Source organism: Podarcis filfolensis (genome assembly GCF_964270895.1).
Source record: "Podarcis filfolensis genome assembly, chromosome: 4".
Lineage (NCBI taxonomy): Eukaryota > Metazoa > Chordata > Lepidosauria > Squamata > Lacertidae > Podarcis > Podarcis filfolensis.
This window is the reverse complement of record NC_139607.1, coordinates 76,521,709-76,544,308: the sequence shown is the minus strand read 5'-3', so window position 1 is coordinate 76,544,308 and position 22,600 is coordinate 76,521,709. Positions and strand designations below refer to the sequence as shown.

General features: G+C 39.3%; 1 protein-coding gene across 6 annotated transcripts in view; it reads left to right on the top strand.

Annotated features, from left to right (window-relative positions):
- Nucleotides 1-22,600, top strand: part of NBEA (neurobeachin) — a 361,568-nt gene that overhangs the window by 111,956 nt on the left and 227,012 nt on the right. For 4 of the 6 annotated variants that reach the window (XM_083608943.1, XM_083608944.1, XM_083608945.1 and 1 more), the window contains 4 exons: nt 1,444-1,598; nt 3,278-3,404; nt 10,461-10,588; nt 18,870-18,931. In XM_083608943.1, the coding sequence (XP_083465069.1) occupies nt 1,444-1,598; nt 3,278-3,404; nt 10,461-10,588; nt 18,870-18,931 (472 nt within the window). Of the gene's footprint in view, nt 1-1,443; nt 1,599-3,277; nt 3,405-8,244; nt 8,299-10,460; nt 10,589-18,869; nt 18,932-22,600 lie in introns of all 6 variants that reach the window. The other 2 variants (XM_083608939.1, XM_083608941.1) reach the window with 2 other exon arrangements.

Here is a 22,600-nt window from a genome sequence, read left to right as displayed (position 1 = left end):
AAGTGTGCTTTTTGTTGTATCTAAAAAAATTAAACGACTCAGTTTAAATACTACTTCTAATCTTAAATTTCTCTTTGCTGTATTTTGATTGTTATTTTATACTTTGAAACTGAAACATGCACAGTAGGATATTCTGCCTGTTGCACAAATTCTTGTATTTTTTTTTAGCTTTATGTTATATTCGAAAGCACGTCAAAGTGCAAGTAGATAAATAGGTACCGCTCCGGCGGGTGGTAAACGGCGTTTCCGTGCGCTGCTTTGGTTCGTCAGAAGTGGCTTAGTCATGCTGGGCACATGACCCAGAAGCTGTACGCCGGCTCCCTCGGCCAATAAAGCGAGATGAGTGCTGCAACCCCAGAGTCGGCCACGACTGGACCTAATGGTCAGGGGTCCCTTTACCTTTATACTGCACAGTTGTCCTGAAATCTTTTATTTTGTCACTGATTTATATTTCCAACAAATGTTTACTCTAATACAGATAATCTAGTTCTCTTATTAGCTAGTGAAAATGAATCATCACTTGTGTGTGTGTGTGTGTGTGTGTTGTGTGATATTGAGTATATTAAGATCGATGATGTGTCCTTACAGGAAAAGGGGTTGAACCTGGAGTCAGAAATTGTAGTGACTATACTAGGGATGAGCGACCTTTGGCCCAGGGTCCGAATGCAGCCCTCCAGAGTCTTCTATCTAGTCCTTGGACTTTCCCTAGGTTACATGCTCTTCATGGGCTACATGTCTCCTGCTCCATGGCCGCCTCAAATGCTTTTTCCTGGCTGGAAGAATCCTTTGAACTTTGATAATGTCTCTTATTTGCCTAGTTGGTGGATAGATAGCTATGGATTTGGGTGGTTGGGCAGAGACCTCTGGCATGTGTGTGACTGGAATGTAACCTATTGTACACATCCATTGCTCTGGCTACTTTTGCTCCCAGAAAGTTGCCACAAGAGAATATATCCCTTAGGCTGAAAAGCATTCCCCACCCTTGCTCTTTAACAGGGCAGTCCATCTTTCCATACCAAGTGGCCTGCGAGAGTACTTTGACACAGAACCTCCTGGCCACACACTTCATTGTGGGGTGAGGAGCACGGCAAAAATTTGGAAAACCCCTCCAGCCTTCACACTGCTTTCCCAAAGCTGGGGAAGCTCTAACTTGACTTTGGGAAGAAGGCCGGAGAAGTCTAGGACCTATCAGGGGACCTCAAAAGCCTAGTGCCTTGCTTACCAAGCTTTGTAAAAGCGGTGTGAGGACTGGAGGGGGCACCAAATATTGTTGAGGGCCACCAAAAAAGGCCTTGGGAACCGCATGTGACCCTTGGGCCGTGTGTTCGACTACTCTGTTCTAGAACATAAACATTAATTGGCCCTTTTCCATAAAGGGGATTGAGGGGGATACAGTTGTCACAGTAACCTTTTCTGATTTTGTGTTTATTTCTTCCTCCGCAGGAGTGTTGTAGTGCCAGTGAAAAAACCTCCTCCTGGAAGCCTAGCTGTGACCACAGTTGGAACTGCCACAGCTGGAGGTGGACTCCCACCCAGTAGTACACCTAATATATTTGCTGCTACAGGAGCTACACCAAAAAGTATGATTAATACAACAGGTATTGCCCTTAGATATTTTTGTGAATCTTGTATTTTTCTTTCTGCTCGTTTTTGTTGGTATAATTTTGGTATCTTTTTTGTGTTTGAAGTACTTCTGTAGTAAGTGCCTCTAAGCATTCTCACTCTCTAACCCTGCTCTGGCACAAGATTATCTCCAGCTGAACCATTTTGATAAGCGAACATACTGCATTTTACATTGGATCCATCTGATCTCCCAAAATTTTCTACGCAATTTAGTCAATTGTAGAAAAAGGACAAAAATATTGTGGCTCACTGGAAACATTTAATTGTATTATAGTGTGCCGGTTGCCTGCAAATTTCTCTAAGAAGTCTCAGAGTCCTTGACTTTTTATTGATTTAGTGTAAGTCGTCTTGTGCTTGAATCTACCTGAGTAGGCATTCATTTAAAAAATATGGGGGAGTTAATTGCTACCATTTCTCTCATTTCCCATTTGAAATATTTACTGGAATAACTATTCTGAAAATGTTGTTGTATGAGGTTTTCAGATGTTTAATAACATAATTGTTAATCAAGGGCCCTGTACACGTATTTCAATATAACTGTGGATGATTGCTTGCTCTATGCTAGCTGCATTTGGGTAAATTATATCCTTTTCCTTCATGTCTTTTCATTTACCCTGTATGTATTATATGTCAGTTGCAAACATATGCCAACAATAATGTCCATAGTAATTTTAGCCTGTTCTAGGCAGCTTTTCTCAGTACATCCAGATGCTGCCCAGCTTATAATATTTCCTAGGGGGGTTTCTTTCAACCAGCACATAGCACTGAACAATTTACTGCAGAGTGAAGATTTCACTTTAGTCATTTAGGATGCAGTTCAAGTCACACTTTCCTGGTAGCAAGTCGTGTTGCTGTTGATTACAGCAGAATTTAAATTGCGTTAACATGCAAAGGATTGTACTGTTTGAGACATTTTCTGTCCCCCAATTCCCCTTTTCTGCTTAGTTTTGTATGATACTGAAAATGTTTTGTAGGTTTGTTTTTTTTTAATGAGAAATCAGATTGTATTGCTGAGTTAGAGTAGTGAATTGTCATATGGGGATGACAATAGTTTAGACCTGGATTTTTAATTTTAGTATTTAAATCATGATGAATGTTTAAACAACAGGAATCGGTTTGGAAAATAGTATTTGAAGGTGAATATTTTTGAGCCATGTATGTAACCCTTTCCTGTCATTTGTATTGTAGACTCTTGTAGATTAAGTTATCCTTACTAGCTCCTCCTCAGTACAATAATTTGATATTGAGTCACCCTTCCCCCATGGCAGTCATTACATTGTTATGGGAGGAATTTGAAATAGTTTAAATATATATAGCAGGATGTTAACCTCAGGATGTGAAAGGGAATAGATTTAATCATATGAAACTTTTTTGAGTAAATTCTGGTTCAGATGGATCCAGACTTTAATCCCACTGAAATTTTGACTAGTTTAAGAGCCATTGATTTCAGTGTGACTAAAGCATGATTAATATAGGTTAGTTCCCAGCGCCTTACATTGGGGGAAGCTTTTCTGCTTAATTTTTGTCTCATGAGCTGTTTGTAAAAGAATAATAAGTCAATCGTTCCTGAGTTACGATGTTCCGAAAATACGTTTATTTACTGTGAAGTTGATGCATTGTTTTTCAGACTGAATGTACTCTATTTTGGGGATAGGTGCAGTGGATTCTGGATCGTCATCGTCATCGTCGTCCTCTAGTTTTGTGAATGGTGCTACCAGTAAGAACCTACCTGCTGTTCAGACAGTTGCACCAATGCCAGAGGATTCAGCTGAAAACATGAGGTATAGTTTATAAATTATTCTAGGAGGTGGACCGGTTGGCAGTTTCTAGTGGACCACCTAGAACCTTCCCGTTACAAGGATTCTTGAACAGAGTTCTGGGCTAGGTAGATCTTTGTTTCATCCAGCTAAATGTCCTACATGCCCTTAAGCAGAAATATAGACTCACAATCAAGATAGAATAGCTATACATTTACCAGTTGAGAACCTTTGATTTGCATTTTTTAAATTTGTCATTTTAAAGGATATTGAACTCTTAACATTATAAAATAAAAAGTTAGACCATGCATAACGGAAACCAGCCTACTCCTTTTTCTCAGACAACTAGATTTGCCTTCATATATTTTCATGGAAAACTGCTATATAAATTTAGAAATAAATAAGGTAAAAATGAAGCGTATAAAATATTCTGTGGAAAATGGGAGTTTATGTTTGTGCTTATCAGTGCAAAGGAAGTGACTAGCAGATTCCAGTTTGGCCAAATCTGCTCCATAATGTCTTGGAGACAAAAAATAGGTGGAAATAAAGTAGGTTAATATTATCTTCAAATGTAAGCTGGTTGTCATAAATACCAGTTGTTATTGAGAGCAGGACAAGAGGCAATGGACTTAGGTCACAAGAGGGTTAAATATTTATGATGATCTTCCTGACAATTTAAAATGGATCGTGTTGCCTAGAAAAAATATAGATGGGTAATTGTAATCAGAGAGTACAATTTCTCAATTGTACATTTCTCAATATAGAGAATCCTGCCTTGGTGCACAGAGGGCTGGACTACATGACCCTTTCTTAGGAGCTCTGTAACTGTATCATAGATTGCACTGTATCATAGAAAAGAACGTATTTTCCCCCCTTTCCCAATAAATCCTAACTGGCTGATTTCAGAGGGGATTTTAGTGCAAATGGTACAAAGGGATTGATATATTTTGCATCTTTTTTAGGTTTACTGAATGTGAGAAAAGGGTTACTGCAGGGCAGATGGCCAGCTTCCATTGAAATATAATACAGTGTGTAAAACTATGTTTGTTACAAGCTGCTCTTCTGTGTCTTGATAGCCAATCAAATTTTATAAAGCCTATCCATCTTAGTCAAATAACTGTAAAAAAAATATGAACGGATTATGTGCCTAATTTTCTCCTTGCTCACTGATCAATCTAGAAAAAAGCCCGTTATTAGCAAGTCAAAGATTGTGTTACAGGCTTTTTGATAGTCCATTTGGAATGTCGTCTTCTGGCTGGCTCTCTTGGATATTAAAATAGCTATATTGCTTAGGGAATAGTCTATTGATTCCCACTTTGTGATTGTTGAACTGTATTTATTTAAGCATTAATTTCAGAAGTGTGTTTCCTCTGTGATTAAAAATGCTAATAAGTAGAAGTTTCCCCTATGTTTCTTTACATTTTCTTCTATTTCACCATTCAAAATATCATTGGATTTTACATAAAACATGGTTTTCCATAAGTATATATTAAGACAACCTTATTTTTTTAAAGATTTTCCTCTTCCTATGGCCTCTATACTGCACAGTTGCATTTAGTTTACATAGCAAAATAATCAATTTATAACTCTCAATTGCTAAACCCCTTTTCTATGTCTCCAGAGATATATGTTGCATGGGCTAAAAACCCTCTTCCCTATGTGATAAGCTGTACGTAATTCTCATATTTATTTATTTTTGTTAATGCCATTTTTAGATTGAGAACACCACACACAAACCAAGAAAAAAACCAGTCAGCAATCAGCATAATTCTTTATCTTTCCCCTTCTGCATTGTTTTGTGACACTTCTGGTAAAAATGACATTGCTTTTGTGAGCTCGTTACAATGAAAACAAAACGCTTCTTCGGGAAGATAAAATTCCAGTAATGGCCAGTTATATATATATGCTTTTAATTTGTTCCCAAGGGAAAATTCCAATAATCACAAAGAATACAAGCTTTATATCTCTTTACTCAGTTGGATATCCCATGAAGGGCCAGCTTAGGACATTTTGCCACTTGAAGCAAAACAGAAAATGGAGCCGCCCCCACCTCTTCCTCCACCAGCATCCCCTCTGCCTCCTCTGCTGCTGAGGCAGCGAGTAATGTGCTCCTGGGGGCAGATCTGTCTCCAGCCTATGCCATGAGGCAACTGCCTCTTTGAGACTAATTCGTGGAGTGGCCCTGATTCCATGTATATTAGAATACATCTGAAGGCAGCCCTCTTTAGGCAAGCTTTTAATGTTTGATGTATCACAGTATTTTAATATTCGTTTGGAAGCCGCCCAGAGTGGCTGGGGAAGCCCAGCCAGATGGGCGGGGTATAAATAATAAATTATTATTATTATTATTATTATTATTATTATTATTATTATTATCTTTCCATGTGTTTTTATAACAACTGAGTGAGCATTATTGGTTGGTTGGGGGGGGTAACTTTAGGATAGGTTTTGAAAGCTGTATCAGAATAAATGCTCAGTAGAACTATGTTGGAGAAAATATACTCTTGGTCCAAGGTGGCTAGGGGGCCCTAGTTTATTTCCCAAAATAGGGCCCCTGTTCCCCCTAAAATGAATGCTTGAAATAAAGTACCACAAAATATGTCTTGTGACTACCAAAAATACTCCATGTGTGTGTAGTTTCGCAACTCAGCAAAACACCTGCAAAACATTTATCAACCTTGATAAACAAAAATAAAATACTCTGAGCACCTGCAGTTCCACATTTTAAAATCACTTTTTTCATCCTTGTTTTGCTCATTTCCTGCCTTGACCCAGTCACCAACTCTCAGCCTACGCTTCTCCACCTGATTGTTGTTAAGAGACAGAAGGAGGTCTAAAATAGATGCGAAAGGGAACTCACATCAAATGTTCGTTTCTTTAACCAGAGTAATATATCTTTGTACTATAAAGCAAAATATTTTTCTCTGGGACCTCACCCCTTCAGATTAGTATAGCTCCAAGGCTTCAATCTGGCTTGATTATTGTGTGTAAACCCCACTTGTGTTCAGTTGAGCTTATTCCCAGGTTGAATTGATTCCTAAGAGGAGTTAGTTTAGGCCTGTAGCCACTGGAGCTGGGCCTCCATTTAATTTTTTTTTAAGTTTTCAGGTTTACCTGAAATGTTTAGGAAAAACATACATTCTGTGTTTTCCCTAATTGCACAGTAAAAAAAATAAAACCTGCTTCCATTTTCCTAATGGCAAAACCATTGTGAATAGCTAACAGGATTTAAAAATGTAATAGAATAAATTTAATTCTGTTAAATAATAATTTAATTGTGTTAAAAGTATGATTTGATTTTGAACCCCTCCTTTATAAATTGACTTTGAACATAGTAGGCTGCGTATAAGTTATGTTTTATTTGCAGCAGTACTGACCCCTTCACTATGAACGTTTCCATCCTAAACTCAAAAAAAAGCCAAGGCTGAAATCTTGTACCCACCTCGCATGGAGTAATCCCCATTGAATACAAAGAGATTTGCTTCTCAATAGACATGTATGCCATTTTATTGTAAGTTTACTATACACTGAATTCTTCATGAGAGCCTGAACGTAAGCGCCTGCATAGCCTCTTTGCAAAGTTTTCGCATTATGAAGTTACAAAATGTAGATCTTTAGAACTATGGAGATCCCAAGGCCTTGAAAATGAGGCAGAAACAGGAAATAAAAGTACAGGAAAGAGGGGGAAACAGCAAGTCTTAGGATCCCATGGATTCCAATAACCTGGTGCCAAAATAACTCCCATGTTAATCACAGCCCTGACTTCACTGATTTAGTCTGAAAGGCAGAAGCAGTGGGGCTGGCTTATCTCTCAGAAATTTCTGAGAATTGTTTTTGCACAATTTGCTTCATAATGCTCTTTTCTAGGAGGGCTATAAAACAGAGTTGCAGGCAGGAGCCCGCAGGCATTGCATCATTATAATCCAGCAATGCTTTAGCCGTTTTAAAGATTGTTCTTGTAAGGATGACTATTGCTAAGCAGTGGAATAGCTGAGTCCTGTAGGATGATAAAAAAATAGATAATGCTTATATTTAAGAGACTGTTCTCATATTAATAGGCTCTTTCTGATATGGCATTGCAGTACAGTGGTACCTCTGGATGAGAACAGGATCTGTTCTAGAGCCCTGTTCGCATCCTGAAGCGAACGTAAGACGCGCCTGTGTGGGTCGCGTTTTGCTGCTTCCACGCATGCGCGTGATGTCATTTTGAGTGTCTGCACATGCGTGAGCAGCGAAACCCGGGAGTAACGTGTTCCGTTACTTCCGGGTCGCCACAGAGTGCAACCCGAAAACACTCAACCTGAAGCGTATTCATCCCGAGGTATGACTGTAGTGGAAGAGAGGTGGCTTGAACCTGTCTCCTGCTATATGTAGATTTGCCCTGAGATCTATGGGTATAGGGCAGTATAATAATAATAATAATAATAATAATAATAATAATAATAATAGCAATAATAGTAGTATAGATAGCCTATGGTGTGGATTGGTCCTCTCATTTGAATTCTCAACTGCACTGGGACCTGGCTCAGTAATGAATTTAGTCCTATGTTCTACTACTAGAACTGCCTACTAACAGAGACTATGGGCTATACAAGTTCTGGGCTTATTTTTACAAGGCCTCAAACCTGGAGAGACTGCAGTTACATGGCTCACCACATGGGGTAATGGTCAGCAGTTCCTGATAACATCTTGATAGCTTTGCGTCCCAAACCAGTCTTCCTGAACCATCTACTGTGGTTGCCACATGGATTACACCCCCCCTCCCTGGGTGGAATGCAGTCTGGCCTTTGGTAGATACAATGCTCTCACATCTATTTCTGATTCTTAAATATGCAATAGTTGTTTTATTTTGTTTTTATGTTAGGGTTTCACAAATGCACCAAAAACTATCCAGTTGTGATGAGCTCCTATATTCAAGGTAAAAATAAATTTCCAGTCCCAAAAAAGCATGTGAAAACTTGGCCACTGGGGATCCAGGATAGTTCAGATATTAACAGAACAACCTTATACAGTTTTTTAACTGTCTAGGCCGGTCCTGGGTGGTTTTGCAAACTTGTGGTTCTGCAAAGATGACCAGAGAGCCTGTCAGCTCCAACTACAAATGTATATCATCTGTAGTTCTGCTTTAGCTGTCCTAAGCATACATAGTTTCTGTGACCTGCTACATCATAAAAACAAGTCAAATGGCTTTGAATTTATAGTAGATAGCTTATGGGAAGTGGTGCAACTAGTTAACTTTAGACTCTCAACTTAACAGTGTTATTGGGACCCCTTTAGGTGCTCATGTTGACACTGGGTCTGTTTGCCATCATTGTCTCCTCATCTGTTGCTCTCTAGCCAGGCATTTGGGGCCTCACCTTCAGCCACAAAGTTCAGCCCTATCTGCATCACTGTTAATAGGTAGTGGTAATTTAAAGTTGCTTTCCTTTTTATTGAGTTAAAAGCATACGGGATGTACCTAGCAGTGGCTATTTTGCCATTATTAATAAATTATTTCCATTTATTAGTTATCTAAACAAACAACATAATGAAAAGAAGCCCAAATATGTCCATCTCCAAGTTGGTTAACATTATCTATTTAAAGAAGCAGTTCATGCCATGTTTTATTAACCTTATGAATGATTGTATTCATTTTGTTATACTATATATATTTGTAATCTGCCTAGAACACATGGAAAAGAGGAAATAAACTTTAAAATTAATGAAATGGTGTTTTCCTTAACTACTCTTTGCTTCTCCCTCTTTAGTGTTTGGTAATATTTGTACAATTCATAGCAATGGGGGGGGGGGAGAGAGTGGGTAGAGACAATACAGTATGGGGAAGACCTGTAGCTCAGAAGAAGAGCATCTCCTTTGTATGCAGGTGTTCCCAGAGTCAAACCCTGGTATATCCATATAAGGCTGGAAATGACCCCTGCCAGAAATCCCAGAGAGCTACTGCCTTTCAGTGTAGACAAAACTGAGCTAGATGGACCAATGGTCTGATTTGGTATAAGGCACTTTCTACATTCCTTCCTAAGTTCATATGTCTTACAAAAATAAAGTACTTTTTGGCTGTGATTTGCAAGGACATCAGACTAGAAAATGAGACTAGAAACTGGACATACGATGTATACACTGTATAAATGAAGCAATAATTGATGACCCAATGTTTGAAAGGTTATTTGAATGGGACAGTTGTAATAGCTTTGTCATGTCACTTGTAAAGAATGCAAAATTAAGTTAATTTGTACATTAGAAACTGTGGGATTTAAACATTTGAACAAGTTGATAAACCATCGCAAACTCTTCTTTAAAAATAGCACTGCCTGAGGTGGTGGTATTGATGTTTAAAAAGAAACCTGATTGACAAGTTGAAATGGTCAATGGCTGATATGTTTGTGTCTGGCACAAGATGCAAAAGGCTGGCCATGGCTAGGTTTTGGGGTCTTTTGGCTGCCAAAACAAAAATACCTCTGCTGGGGATGGTCTACATGCACTTTCCCAATCTGGTACTGCTTTACTTTAGCATAAATACCCAACTTAACTGCACACTCCTGAGCACATGCTAAAGAAAAGCCCAGCATTTAGTCAAGTGGCTTAAGAAAATCAAGGCTGCAATCCCGAGTAAGATTTAACATGAAATGGGTGCAACTGAACTTGGGAGGACTAATTTCAAAGAAATCATGACTAAGGTAGAGTGTTTTCCCGAATAAAGTTTAGCACTCACACAAAAAATGGATTAAACTTTAAAATGCTTATATGGTATAAATGCATCAGTATGAAGGGCAGACATATTTTAATTTATCCATATATTATCTCTTTTGAGGAAAACAGAAAATGATAAATTCTGATTTATTTAGTATATATAACATATTATGATGCAGGAGGTTTTGTCACTTTGGTGATACCTGTGTTGCTGTATTAGCTTAAATTATTTTAATTACTGTGGGTGATATCTAGCTAAGTAATACTTAGTGTAGACCCATTGATTTTAACTGTGGATATGTACATTCCTCAAATTCTGGGAAGCATCAATAAGTTGTGTGATAATCTTGCGTTGCTTGTATTTCTAGAACCAATGTACTTTGTTTTCAACAGCATCACTGCAAAGCTTGAGAGAGCTTTGGAAAAAGTGGCCCCACTCCTTCGGGAAATCTTTGTGGATTTTGCCCCTTTCCTGTCTCGTACTCTGCTGGGCAGTCACGGACAAGAGCTTCTAATAGAAGGTAATACTTTATCATTATTGTTAATTCTTTTAAAGAAGTAGAGCTTGCAATTATGACATCTTGACCAATTTTTCAGTTCCAACATAATTCATATATGCTATCTGGTGTCGAAGCATTGGCCATCTTCACATGTAACACTGAGCCAAACTGTGGCTTAGTGCAAACTTGTTGGCTCCCAAAGAGGAGATTGCAGCTGCTTTGTTCTACTCTGTCCTTGGAAGCTAGACCAAGGTTCAGCTTTGTGTGTTGTCCCAACTAGGGTCGTGGTTAAACTCTCCTCTCACTAACCACTACCTGTAGCCACCATTCCTCTGCACCCAAACGGTTCATGACAGTCAATTACCACCAGTTCAGATCCTATGCTTGTATATGTGAAATTTTGATTCCTCCCCCATCCATCACTTTACACATTTTACCACCCATTCTCTCATTTTTCACAGGGACTGGAAAAAAGTTAGCCAGTTACACTTGAGAATTCATTGCCACCAGGCAGTTAATGAAGTAACTGAGTATCTGCTCATCTTTGCTAATTATCTCAGTTAACTTTTATATAGAGATATATTGAAATAGGCCTTCTTGAGCACTTGCAGCAGAAGCTGATAATGTAAAAGAAATCCATAAATTAAATTTTATTATAAATTTCACAGCAGGGATATATTTTTTCAATTGCATACAGTACTAGTTCTGTCATAAGCAGAAACAACGTGGATTCTGCTTACTGTGTGCATTCTCTATAGCTCAATGGAATTTGATGCATATGCTCTGCAGGGCTTTTCATTGTGTTACTTGATGCTGACATAAGAGATGTGTGCTGAAATGGCATACCTGAATGTGGCTTTCCAGCCTCTGTACTCTCTAGAATACTGAATGCTTCCTATACAAAAAATCTTGTTTAGTTAAATATACCTGAAGAGGTGCCGCATTACATAAGTATGCCTGCAGTCAGGTTCAGGGAATGATTGAATGTGAATGATGAAAGGTTAAAGAGATGCTCACAATCGACATTAACATGCTTGCCTTCCAGTGGAGGCAGTGCTCAGGGTCTTGACAATTTCCATGCTATTTGGCAGAAGATACTGTTTGACAAGAGAGATTGGGGCAGGAGGAAGAAGCGCTACACAGGAGGAACTAAGCAGCAGCTGTTACCACAGGATTTGGGGGGGTCATTTTGGTCGCAGCACAATCTGCTTCAAGCATTGTCCCATGTCCAGTTAGAGACAGGAAAATCTTTATCTGCAGTGCATAGTAACAGATCTCAACAATCCGTTGTAGTGCAGTTGCATCTGATACTTGAATAAACAGACATATCTAAAATCTGAAAGATAATGTGTCTTTTTATTTATGTCTTATAATTTGTATCTTTGTATTTTAAATCAGCAGGTTACTTTGAACTTCAATATCTTGTTTGTAAGGTAGTGTCCATCATAGCAAGAAATTGTGGTCTCAAACTAATACAGTGGTACCTCAGGTTACAAATGCTTCAGGTTACAGACTCCGTTAACCCGGAAGTAGTACCTTGGGTTAAGAACTTTGCTTCAGGATGAGAACAGAAATCGTGCTCCGACGGCGCAGTGGGAAGCCCCATTAGCTAAAGTGGCACCTCAGGTTAAGAAGAGTTTCAGGTTAAGAACGGACATCCAGAACGAATTAAGTACTTAACCAGAGGTACCACTGTACCAGGAAATTTATAAGGTCAGACATTTTTTTTTGGGGGGGGGGAATCACCAGAAGAACCCCCTTACTGGTGATTAATTGGAACACATTCTGTTCTCTCTACAGTAGGGTGGCTGGTACCCATTGGGGCAGGTAGGGCAGAAGGCATAGAGCCCAACAGTATGTGGAGCTGGGTTCAATAACAGGCAGAGCCACTTATTCTAGTTTAGTCCCTATCCTCTTTTGAGTTCTACAAAAGCAACATTGAGACTAAGGAGGAGGAAGATGCCAGCCAATACCATGTCTTAAGACTAGTTGTAAGTAAGGAGGCAGGCTAGCGGGATTGGCTGAGAGGTGGACTTGGTCTGCAATTGTAAACTCCAATGGAACCCAAACTGCATTGAACTCAAATGGGTCTTACATGAACGGAGTATATTCATTCATCCCTAATTTTTAGCTTCATTGATTCATCTAACTGGACACTGCTAAGGAACTTGTACTGGAGTAGATGATATCTGTGTGACAGAGAAAACCAAAAGACTGTTATTATGCCTTGATGTTCACAGAAAGCTCTAAGCTCTTGAAATGCCTTTTAAAAGAAATCCTGACCTAAATCCTTCTAAATGTTCTGTGTTTTGGATAGTAGCAGTCTGTGCCCAGCTGTCTCTGAAGTACATGTCATGTTATCCTTCTTGTTATGAGGTATCAATTATTCAATACGATCTGAACAGGGTTAGATGTAGGTCATGAAGGAGACATTGCTGAGACAAACTCTGGGAATTTCATGGGGTGAAATTATCCTAGATAAAGATTCATTATGAAACTATATGTGTATATCACCCAATCTGGAATGTGTGCAGAGGAGGGTAACCAAGATGATGAAAGGTCTGGAAAGCAAGTCTTATGAGGAATGGTTGAGCGGTTTAGCATGGAAAAGAGGAGACAGAGAGGAGCTAGGGTAGCCATCTTCAAATATCTAAGGAACTGTCACATGGAGGATGGAGCAAGCTTGTTTTCTCCTGCTCCTGGGGGTAGGACCTGAGCCAATGACTTCAAGTTACAAGAAAGGAGATTCTGACTAAATATCAGGAAGAACTTTCTGACTATAAGAGCTGTTCAACAGTGGAATGGACTCTCTTGGAAGATCTCAAGGTTTGGATAGCTACACGTCGAAGTAGGCGATCTTTCAAATAAACCTGACTCCAAGCCATTATGATTTAAAAGGTCGCATCCCATAAACAAAAGCCTGATGTATTTCTAAAACAAGATTACCTCAAGGAAGAACATAACGCTTGTATCTCCTCAGTGTTCTTGACTAACATGGAGGAGAGGCAGGAGAGTGGAGCATAAGAGGCAATGATGTAAACTAGCTGAGATTGGAGCAGTTGGCCCTGAAAGTGCCAAGGAAGTCAAGCAGTGACCTGAATTTCTAGGTGACTCAGTATAGTGGGCTGCACTACATGGTATATTGAGAACAAGCAAATAAGACTTGTTTCCTGAAGGGATGGTTTACCTGAGACAAATAGACTGAGGCTGGGGCTAGGGAAAGGAAAGGATATTTTAAAGAAAAAAGATAGTATGTTAAGCACTTAGAGGTAAGAGAATGATCAGGCAATATGAGATTCAGGAGCTAATAAAGGCAAGGTTCCTTAAATCCATTCCACATTTGGACTTGAATGCCAAGCACAACATGGGTGGGTACAGGGGTGCCAACTTGAATAAAATATTGGGGAGGCCCAGGTAAGTCCCGCCCAAAAACTGACTACCAGTCATGGTACACACATACCATTTGAATGGCAGTGTCCATCAACTGGGGGGAGGGCTGGCCCTCTCACATATTTTATTGAGGGGGGCAAGGGACCTCAGCCCCTAGGAGTTGACTCCTGTGGTTGGATACCTGTGGAGTTTCTTGTGCTGCAAAGGTGGAGGATCTTCAAATAGCTGTTGATAAGGTTACCTTTGGGACACTCCCAACTGGAAAGGACACATGTATCTTGCCAGGGTAATTAATGACCAGATAGAAGTGTATGCTCATGTTGGCAGTTGGCAAATAGATCAGGTATAGTTAGGCATTACCATATATCTGTTAGTATTTCACGCCTCCAATGCTGCAGAAGAGATTGGTGTAAATCACATGCCTGTCAGGGAAGAGTGTGGGAATGGAAGACAGTTATCTCTTCTGCTTTATTAGCTATTGTACTGCTTTATTAGCTATTGTACATAGTGTGTAAATCAATACATAGATTAGCTCTACGATGTCTCATGCTTCTTGCTGTGTTATGCTAAAAGATTAGTGTGCATATATCATTAGATATATGTCGCTGAAGCTCACTGGAGAAGAAGGGAAATGCCTTTTCCAGAACTAAGCATACCGGTGGACACTCAGAGTTCGGGGGCTGCAGGGGCAACCCAGGGCGTTTTTCAACAATATCCAGCACTCTGGGCTCCTCTGAGTCAATAGTGAATTTATCTCACGTTAGGGAGGGTAGCCAATCTGTGTCAAGGTTTGCTTCCTTCGTGCTTTTGCAAAGGCCAGAGCCGGTAGGGCAAAACTTCTGGAGTCAAGGGGCTGAGCACTTTGGTAACAGAAAGCTCTTCAGATGCCACATCGCATAAAAAGCAGCATTGGAGAGCAGACCCCCCCCCCCCGTTCAGAGTTAATACAGGTCATTCTGCCATTAGCAGGCAATTTTTTTTATGTATTACAGTGGTACCTCAGCTTAAGAACTTAATTCGTTCTGGAGGTCCGTCCTTAACCTGAAACTGTTCTTAACCTGAGGTACCACTTTAGCTAATGGGGTCTGAGGTACCACTTTAGCTAATGGGGTCTCCTGCTGCCGCCGCGCAATTTCTGTTCTCATCCTGAAGCAAAGTTCTTAACCCGAGGTACTATTTCTGGGTTAGCAGAGTCTGTAACCTGAAGCGTATGTAACCTGAAGCGTCTGTAACCCGAGGTACCACTGTACTGTTAGTTTGTATCTCATTTTTGAGGATACAGATCCTTCCCAAGTGATCTATAATGAGCATTTAAATTACCTATTTTTAAATAAAAAATTATATTAAAATATTTAATAGTAATCAAGGCAAGGTCCTTCCCACTAGGCAGTTGGTGGGGAGTGTTCGGACTTTTCTCTTCCTTGCTTTGGCAGAAACTAAAGGGGCAGAAGTGAGAAGAGTTCAGACTGGAATAGGAAGCACCATACACACGAAAGCTTCTACCCAGAACAAACTTAGTTGGTCTCTAAGGTGCTACTGGACAATCTTTTAATTTTTTAATTTATTTCGTCTGCGTCAGACCAACATGGCTATCTACCTGAATCTGGGCCTTGCAGTGTAGTAGATCATGCTAATTGTGGGTGCTTTAGCTGTAATGCCTTCTGCTTAGCTCTTTTTGTCAGATGTCTAATAGTTGATGTGGTTTGCAGGTGATAAGTGTCCCATTAATCTTTTTGATCCTCCAGCTCTTGAGCATGAGAAAAGCTGATCAATTACAGCAATTGTCTCTTTAAATGAGATTTTTACATCTACTTCTTATTTTATTAATTAACTGTCTGCTTGTAAATCTGATAGAGTAGAATGCTAGCAGCTTCCTACAGCTTGTCCTGTCTTGCTGTACAATAAGATGGGGTTGTTAGCAAAATGGGCACAAAAGCACATTTATCCATTACCTGCAATAAATATACATATTATTTTGTAGAAACAGTTTTATCTTCAGTGGCTCTTCATCCACGCCTTTTTAAATCAGTTTGCTTCTTCACCATACCTATTGAACCTAGAGCTACAAGCAATGATTTTTACTAAAGGAACATAATTCATTTTCAAAAAAATACACGTTTGTCATCCTATCATTGTTAGTTTAGCTTTTAAGCTCATTCATATAGGGCTTGTATGAAGCAAACTGAACATTACTTCCCACCTAGCCTTTTCCTATAAGGAGACCTATAGCACTTGTATTTGAAAGGGTTTTTAAAGCTCTGCTTTATTAGATATTCATACACACGCGCACACACACACTCCTGTACACCATTTTGAAAATTTAAAAATATTAAGCATTTTATAAATACATTTAAATAAAAAAGATGAATTTAGAGCTTTTGCGTAGCTGCCTTGGCACACGTTTAGACATGAGCTTTAGGAACTTGTAACGTTCTCAAAAGCAGAGACATCACCTTGCCAACAAAGGTCCGTATAGTTAAAGCTATGGTTTTCCCAGTAGTGATGTATGGAAGTGAGAGCTGGACCATAAAGAAGGCTGATCGCCGAAGAATTGATGCTTTTGAATTATGGTGCTCTTGAGAGTCCCATGGACTGCAAGATCAAACACATCCATTCTTAAGGAAATTAGCCCTGAGTGCTCACTGGAAGGACAGATCCTGAAGCTGAGGCTCCAATACTTTGACCGCCTCATGAGAAGAGAAGACTCCCTGGAAAAGCCCCTGATGTTGGGAAAGATGGAGGGCACAAGGAGAAGGGGACGACAGGACGAGATGGCTGGACAGTGTTCTCCAAGCTACAAACATAAGTCTGACCAAACTGCGGGAGGCAGTGGAAGACAGCAGTGCCTGGCGTGCTCTGGTCCATGGGGTCACGAAGAGTCGGACACGACTAAACGACTAAACAACAACAACAACAACGTTCTCATCAGAAAAGAGGCAATCAGTGCAAACACCCCACAGTTCTTCTTCTGGCATAATTGCCCCATCCTACCACCCCGGTACTCAACGAGCCTTCAAGCCCTAGAATTACATCTTTGCACAGTTAGGAGAAACCCCATAGGGAACCTAAACCAAAAACATTGGGATTAGTCAAGGACTGGAAAGGCCTCCAAAATCCTTGGCTAATTTTGACAGCTACAGCTGTTAAAAGTGCTTGCGGGTAGGAGCTTGCCACCCACCAAGGACCATCTTTCCCCAAGAGTCCTCTAGCAGGGTGGATGCTTTTCCCCATCACCAGCAGTTTTCATCTGTGCAGACTATTTATGTCAAATGCTTTGTGTGGCTGTCATAAGATAGCCAGGACTCTGGGAGGCTTTCAAGCGATCCCTGACTTTCAAATAAGAGGGAAGGTCAAATTTGTATTGACTCATAAATGAACCGAGCCATTTCCTGATTTTCTTTTTCGGGGCATGGCTCAGCTTATTTCCAAGCCAATCTGATGCAGGCTAGTTACATTAAGAAATAGATCTTCATTCTCTCTGACTACTTGAAATATATTTTGCGGCCTTCTGTTTACTATAAATACGGATTTTTTTTATTTATTTATGGGTGGAGAATGTAGAATGTGATGATGGGAAGATATCCTAACCAGTGTATGTTAATTTCTGTCATCTATTAAAAGGGCTTGACATGTTACAATTAACAAACTCATATTTTTGTTGTTCACATAATGAAATTTTGGAGATACTGCACATGGCTAAGAACTTGAAATGTTTAAGATGTCTAATCCAGGAAATTCTATGGCACTGTACGTTTTTCCTACAAAGCAGGACTCATTAGCTAGAATGCTGAAATTTGGAGCCTCTGCTTACTAAAACAGTCCAAAAATTGTACATTTTAAAAACACATTAACAGTCAAAAGTTGGACTGCATCATTTATCTCTTACTAGAGGCCAACACAATCAGCACAAAGTCAGCCATGTATTGGGGTGAAATAGTAAGTGTTAGCAAAAATGGGTGGAGCAACTGATAAGCCTCTCCCCTTAGTATAGTATGCTACATTTTAGCCACACCAAAGCATCCCACACTCCTACGTCTGCATTCAGGCAAGTGAGAGGCACTACCACAGTTCAAGAATATATCAGCCAGGCAAAAGCATTCAAGGAGGACTGTGAAGGGCATGGCATAGGCATGGCCTGGATATCCTCTTTCAATGTATGAGTCAGAAGAGCCCCATCCCTGTTATATACCAATCCACATACACTAATCCCATGTGAGTTAGAAAGCTGAAACTTGCTAGACGTGGCAAGATACTCTGATTACTCAGTAAGAATTAAAATGAGATATTTATCTCTACTGCAAGGGGGCATGGGCCCAATATCTTGCCACCAAAGAAGCTTCCATTTGGGAGCTTTTAGATAGACCAACACAACTGATCATTAGAAATAACTTGAAGTGTGACACTCCAAGCAAAATGAGAGTGGGATGAGAATGTTGGTCGGTGGGAGTTCAGTTGCTTCCTGTGCACTCTGGATCAGCATTGGGTGGGGGGTGGGAGGCTCCTGCAGCACCCAGGAATATTCATTCTCTCTCTCTCTCTCTCTCTCTCTCTCATGCCACATAAGACTATTTCTAGTGTGTTTTTATCTAGACAACAAAAATGTAATTGAAATGTATTGCACTGCAAAACAGGGTACATACTCATAACAATAAACTGTTTTTAGTCCTCTGGATATGTGGGAGATAATAATAGAGGTCTGTAATCCTATGCATACTTCCTTAGGAGTAAGCACATTTGAACTTAATAGCACTTACTTCTGAGTAAGCATTAATATGATTGGGTTACAAATGAATACTGATTTAGATTGTTGCTAAGAATTATTTACTAGATTGCTCCATATTGAAGGGGGTGGGGAAACAAGTTTTATTATTTATATTTATAGACTGAACCTTTGTTTTCACCTTTGTTACAGGCCTCGTTTGCATGAAGTCTAGCACCTCAGTGGTTGAGCTTGTTATGCTTCTTTGTTCACAGGTAAGATTATTCATGGCTTTAGCAATATAATACTTGTTCTGTTGACAGCGCCATCATACCAAAATGCAGTGTAATGTTTATCATCGTAACATTTTTGAAGAGGAAGACCCTTATTTTTCTTGCATCAGTACCCGTACAAGCATTCACACTCCCGCTGAAGCACACAGATATAAAACCTATGGCTTTAAAAATACATTCTAATATTTCATTATAAAGCTTAATTAAAATTGCATTAGTAACTGGATAAATGGATTGGCCGGTAACTCCAATCTTAAATACTAATGGATGGTTCAGCATTAAATAAAAATCTTGCAAATGGACAGCTTATTTTGCTTGTTCTAGTATATTTCTCTTTGGAAGTATTGCTTGTGCAGTCTACTTTGCAAGCCATTTAGAGTTTGGTGCTATATTTGAAATGCCATTGATAAAATAATATGAGATACAGTAGGCTACTGAATCCTGGATGCAGGGAAATATAACTGGGTATCTTTTAAATGGACTAGAATCCAGGAAACACAGGAACCACAGGGTGGGGAGGGGGTTAGCACACTTCAAGGCATATTTCTGAGGCTGGGGAAAAAAGGAGATCCAAAAAAGACATTGGGATGTGAGATTTTGTTTTTAGTTCTAATTGGACAATAAATACGGATTTTAACATTAAAGTACTGGAAGATAAACTGTCCTTTTATCTCCTACTAATTCAATAAGCATATTCATTTCTCCCCCATATATTACTTAAATCTCTCTCTTTCTATGATCAGTTTTAAACAGTACATGTATTCCAAAGTACAAAATTCACGTATAAAGTTATTTTTGTGAATATAATCAATTGACATTAATTGTATACTTCCTTCTGATTTTTTAGATAGTCTTAGCTCTGTCTCCTTTTCCATCAGTTCTGTGCCTATGAATGATTCAAATGTTTTAGCAATATTCAGAGTTGAAAGTTAATGCCAATTACGCCTAGTTTTAGGTATTTCACCCTCTTACCTGCTCTTTGCTCGTTGATTGGTAGCACTTTCCTTTGGATTCTATGAGGAAACAACTGAGCCTTTTGTTGTTGTTGTTGTGAGCAGAGTGGATTTGTGGTAAAGAAAAGACATCCGTAGCAGGACTTCTCACCAATGGTTGAGCTTCAAAACGTCTCCTGCAGAGAACTTGGAAAATTTGTTACCTAAAGTTTAAGTCCTTAATTCATGGGAAATAGCAAAATATTCTTTTAGTCCCCCGAGTTCTCTAACAAGCAGTTCATAGGCAGATTCTTGAGCGAGAGAATAACTCCCAGTACCTTCTTACGTTCTCTTTGTTTTAACTGCATTTCACAAGGATAAAGTGGAATGCAGCATTAGGGTCTAGTGTGTTTTGATGGCCTCATCATCTAATCATAGGTTTAACATTACTCATTTGCTGGCTCCAGGAATTCCTGCCATTAAGGACTCTAGAGATGTAACTTGCCTCAAATATTGATTGAGGGGAAGAGTGAGAAATTTAAGCTCCTTTGTTATTTTTGTCTTTTAAGCATTGTAGTGGAGCTATGCAACAAACAAAGCTACACTGTGTTTTTTATTTTATGGTTTGAAAGGCAATGTTAGGTGGATGGGTACCTAATTCCCTTTTCACTTCTCCCAGTCCTCAGCCCCAAGTATCAAAGCATATATTTTATTCAAAATTTCACAAAAATAGGAATGAAATACAGGTACACAGAATTTAAGAAAACTGTTTTGATTGTGGAGTTGGTACTTGATACCCTATACTCCATATTTTTCTGAAGAGCAGGGCTGACCTTGGTATTAGGTAAAGTGAGGCAGCTGCCTCAGCAAGAGATGCTGGTGTAGGAGCCACCTTGATGTTGCTTTGAAGTTCCCTGGCCGTTATCCTTTACTGGAGGACTTGACATCACCCCCCTAAACATGCTTCAGATGTGGAGGAGAACACTGCTCCATTAGCAGTGTTGAATTAAGGTTCATCTGTCAGTCTAATCAGTTTATGTATGTGAAATACGAAGAGGCACCATCTTTTCCTCAGAGGCACCTCAGGGAGCAAAATGTCTTAGACAAGCACTGTAGAAGATCCTTCACCATCCCTACGGCCTTTGGGAGGGAAAGATGTGTAAGGTAGGGTGCTATATTTTATGGCTGGTGGAAGATCATACTAATCACTTTCAACGGTGCCATGGTTTTTTATTTTATTTATTTGGCATCATTAGTAATCATGGAAATTAACAGATTATAAGAGGTTCCTGCTCCAAGGAGCTTGCAATCTGAAAAATAGCCTTCCTGATACTTGTTTTTATTACCACTGTTACTTTATTTGAATTTCACCCTATCCTGAACCAAAGTTCCACAATAAAGTCAAAATCCAAGTGTTATACAGCTGTGCAACAGTGATAAAATACTGTAATGATGAAAGTAAAATAAAATAAAAACTCAACAGAGAGATTTCACAAAGTTCTCAGTCCCTCAAAACCAATAGCTTTACCAGCTTTTAGAAAAGTGATGACCCATAGAGCAGCTATTTTTTATTATGATTATGATTAAGCATAACTCATGATTCAGGTTCTTCAGGTTGTGATAAGGTTGTTCTGGAAACAACAACCTAGTCCATACTGTCCAAAGAAGAACTGGAATTTGGAAGGTGGGTTGGTACTGAATTCCAGCTATTGGAGGAACAACTGCCCGTATGAAAGACGCTTCCATATTAGAGACTAATTTACTAATCTACTACAACATAGATGCTTAATCAACTTCTATGCATTCCAACAACATTTGGAGGGCCACAGGTTTCTCATCATTGTTCTAAGTAAACAGTTCTAAAAAATCTGGGGATCTTCCTATATGCACTTGCCTGGCAACAAATCCCACTGAGCTCAGTGTGGTTTCTTTCAGAGTAGACCGGTGCTGGATTGCACTGCTAATTAATTAAAATATTGTGATAATCAGTCAGCCTGCAAACTTAGTTGAGATGTGGAGAGAAAACTAGTTGCAAAGTGCATTACTTTATTGTTAACATTTGTATTTCACCTTTCCTCCAAGGACATCATAGTTCTTCCTTCCTCCTTTTTTCCTCACAAGAACCCTGTAAGGATGGTTAGGCTGAGTGGGGATTCAAAGCTTGGTCTCACAGCTCATTGTCCAACATTCTAGTCATACAAAATGGTGAATCAAATGAAGATGGGTATTTTCTTGGAAACATAGCTGATATTTCTCTAAAATGGAAATACTGTTTACTACCTTCCCTACTGCATTAAAACCTTCATTTCCAATTGATATTTGTAGTCTCCCTGTGTTAAGTTCCCCATTTTGTGATACAGGTACCGTTAGACAGTGCTTGAGAACAAGAGTAGTTTTGATTTTATGTTCTAAATTAATTACATTTTGCAGTCTGATGTAAGAGTTTGAAGTATCTATCTTCAAAAAGATAGATGACCGAGAAGGCTTTTGAAAATATTTTGTTTGCATAAACTAGGGTAACAGTAGACTCTGAAAAAGGAAAGGGAAATGCAAAGTTTGTTTTCCTTTCATTTGCTACAGCAAATTAGATGCTTTTATGCTCTTTATGTTGGAAATTCCATGTTAACGACTACAGATTAGCAAGGATGTCAGAATTTTTTTCTTATCTGAGCTCCTGAATAAACTTAACATTGCCAGCGGCTCATGTCCAAGGTATGGT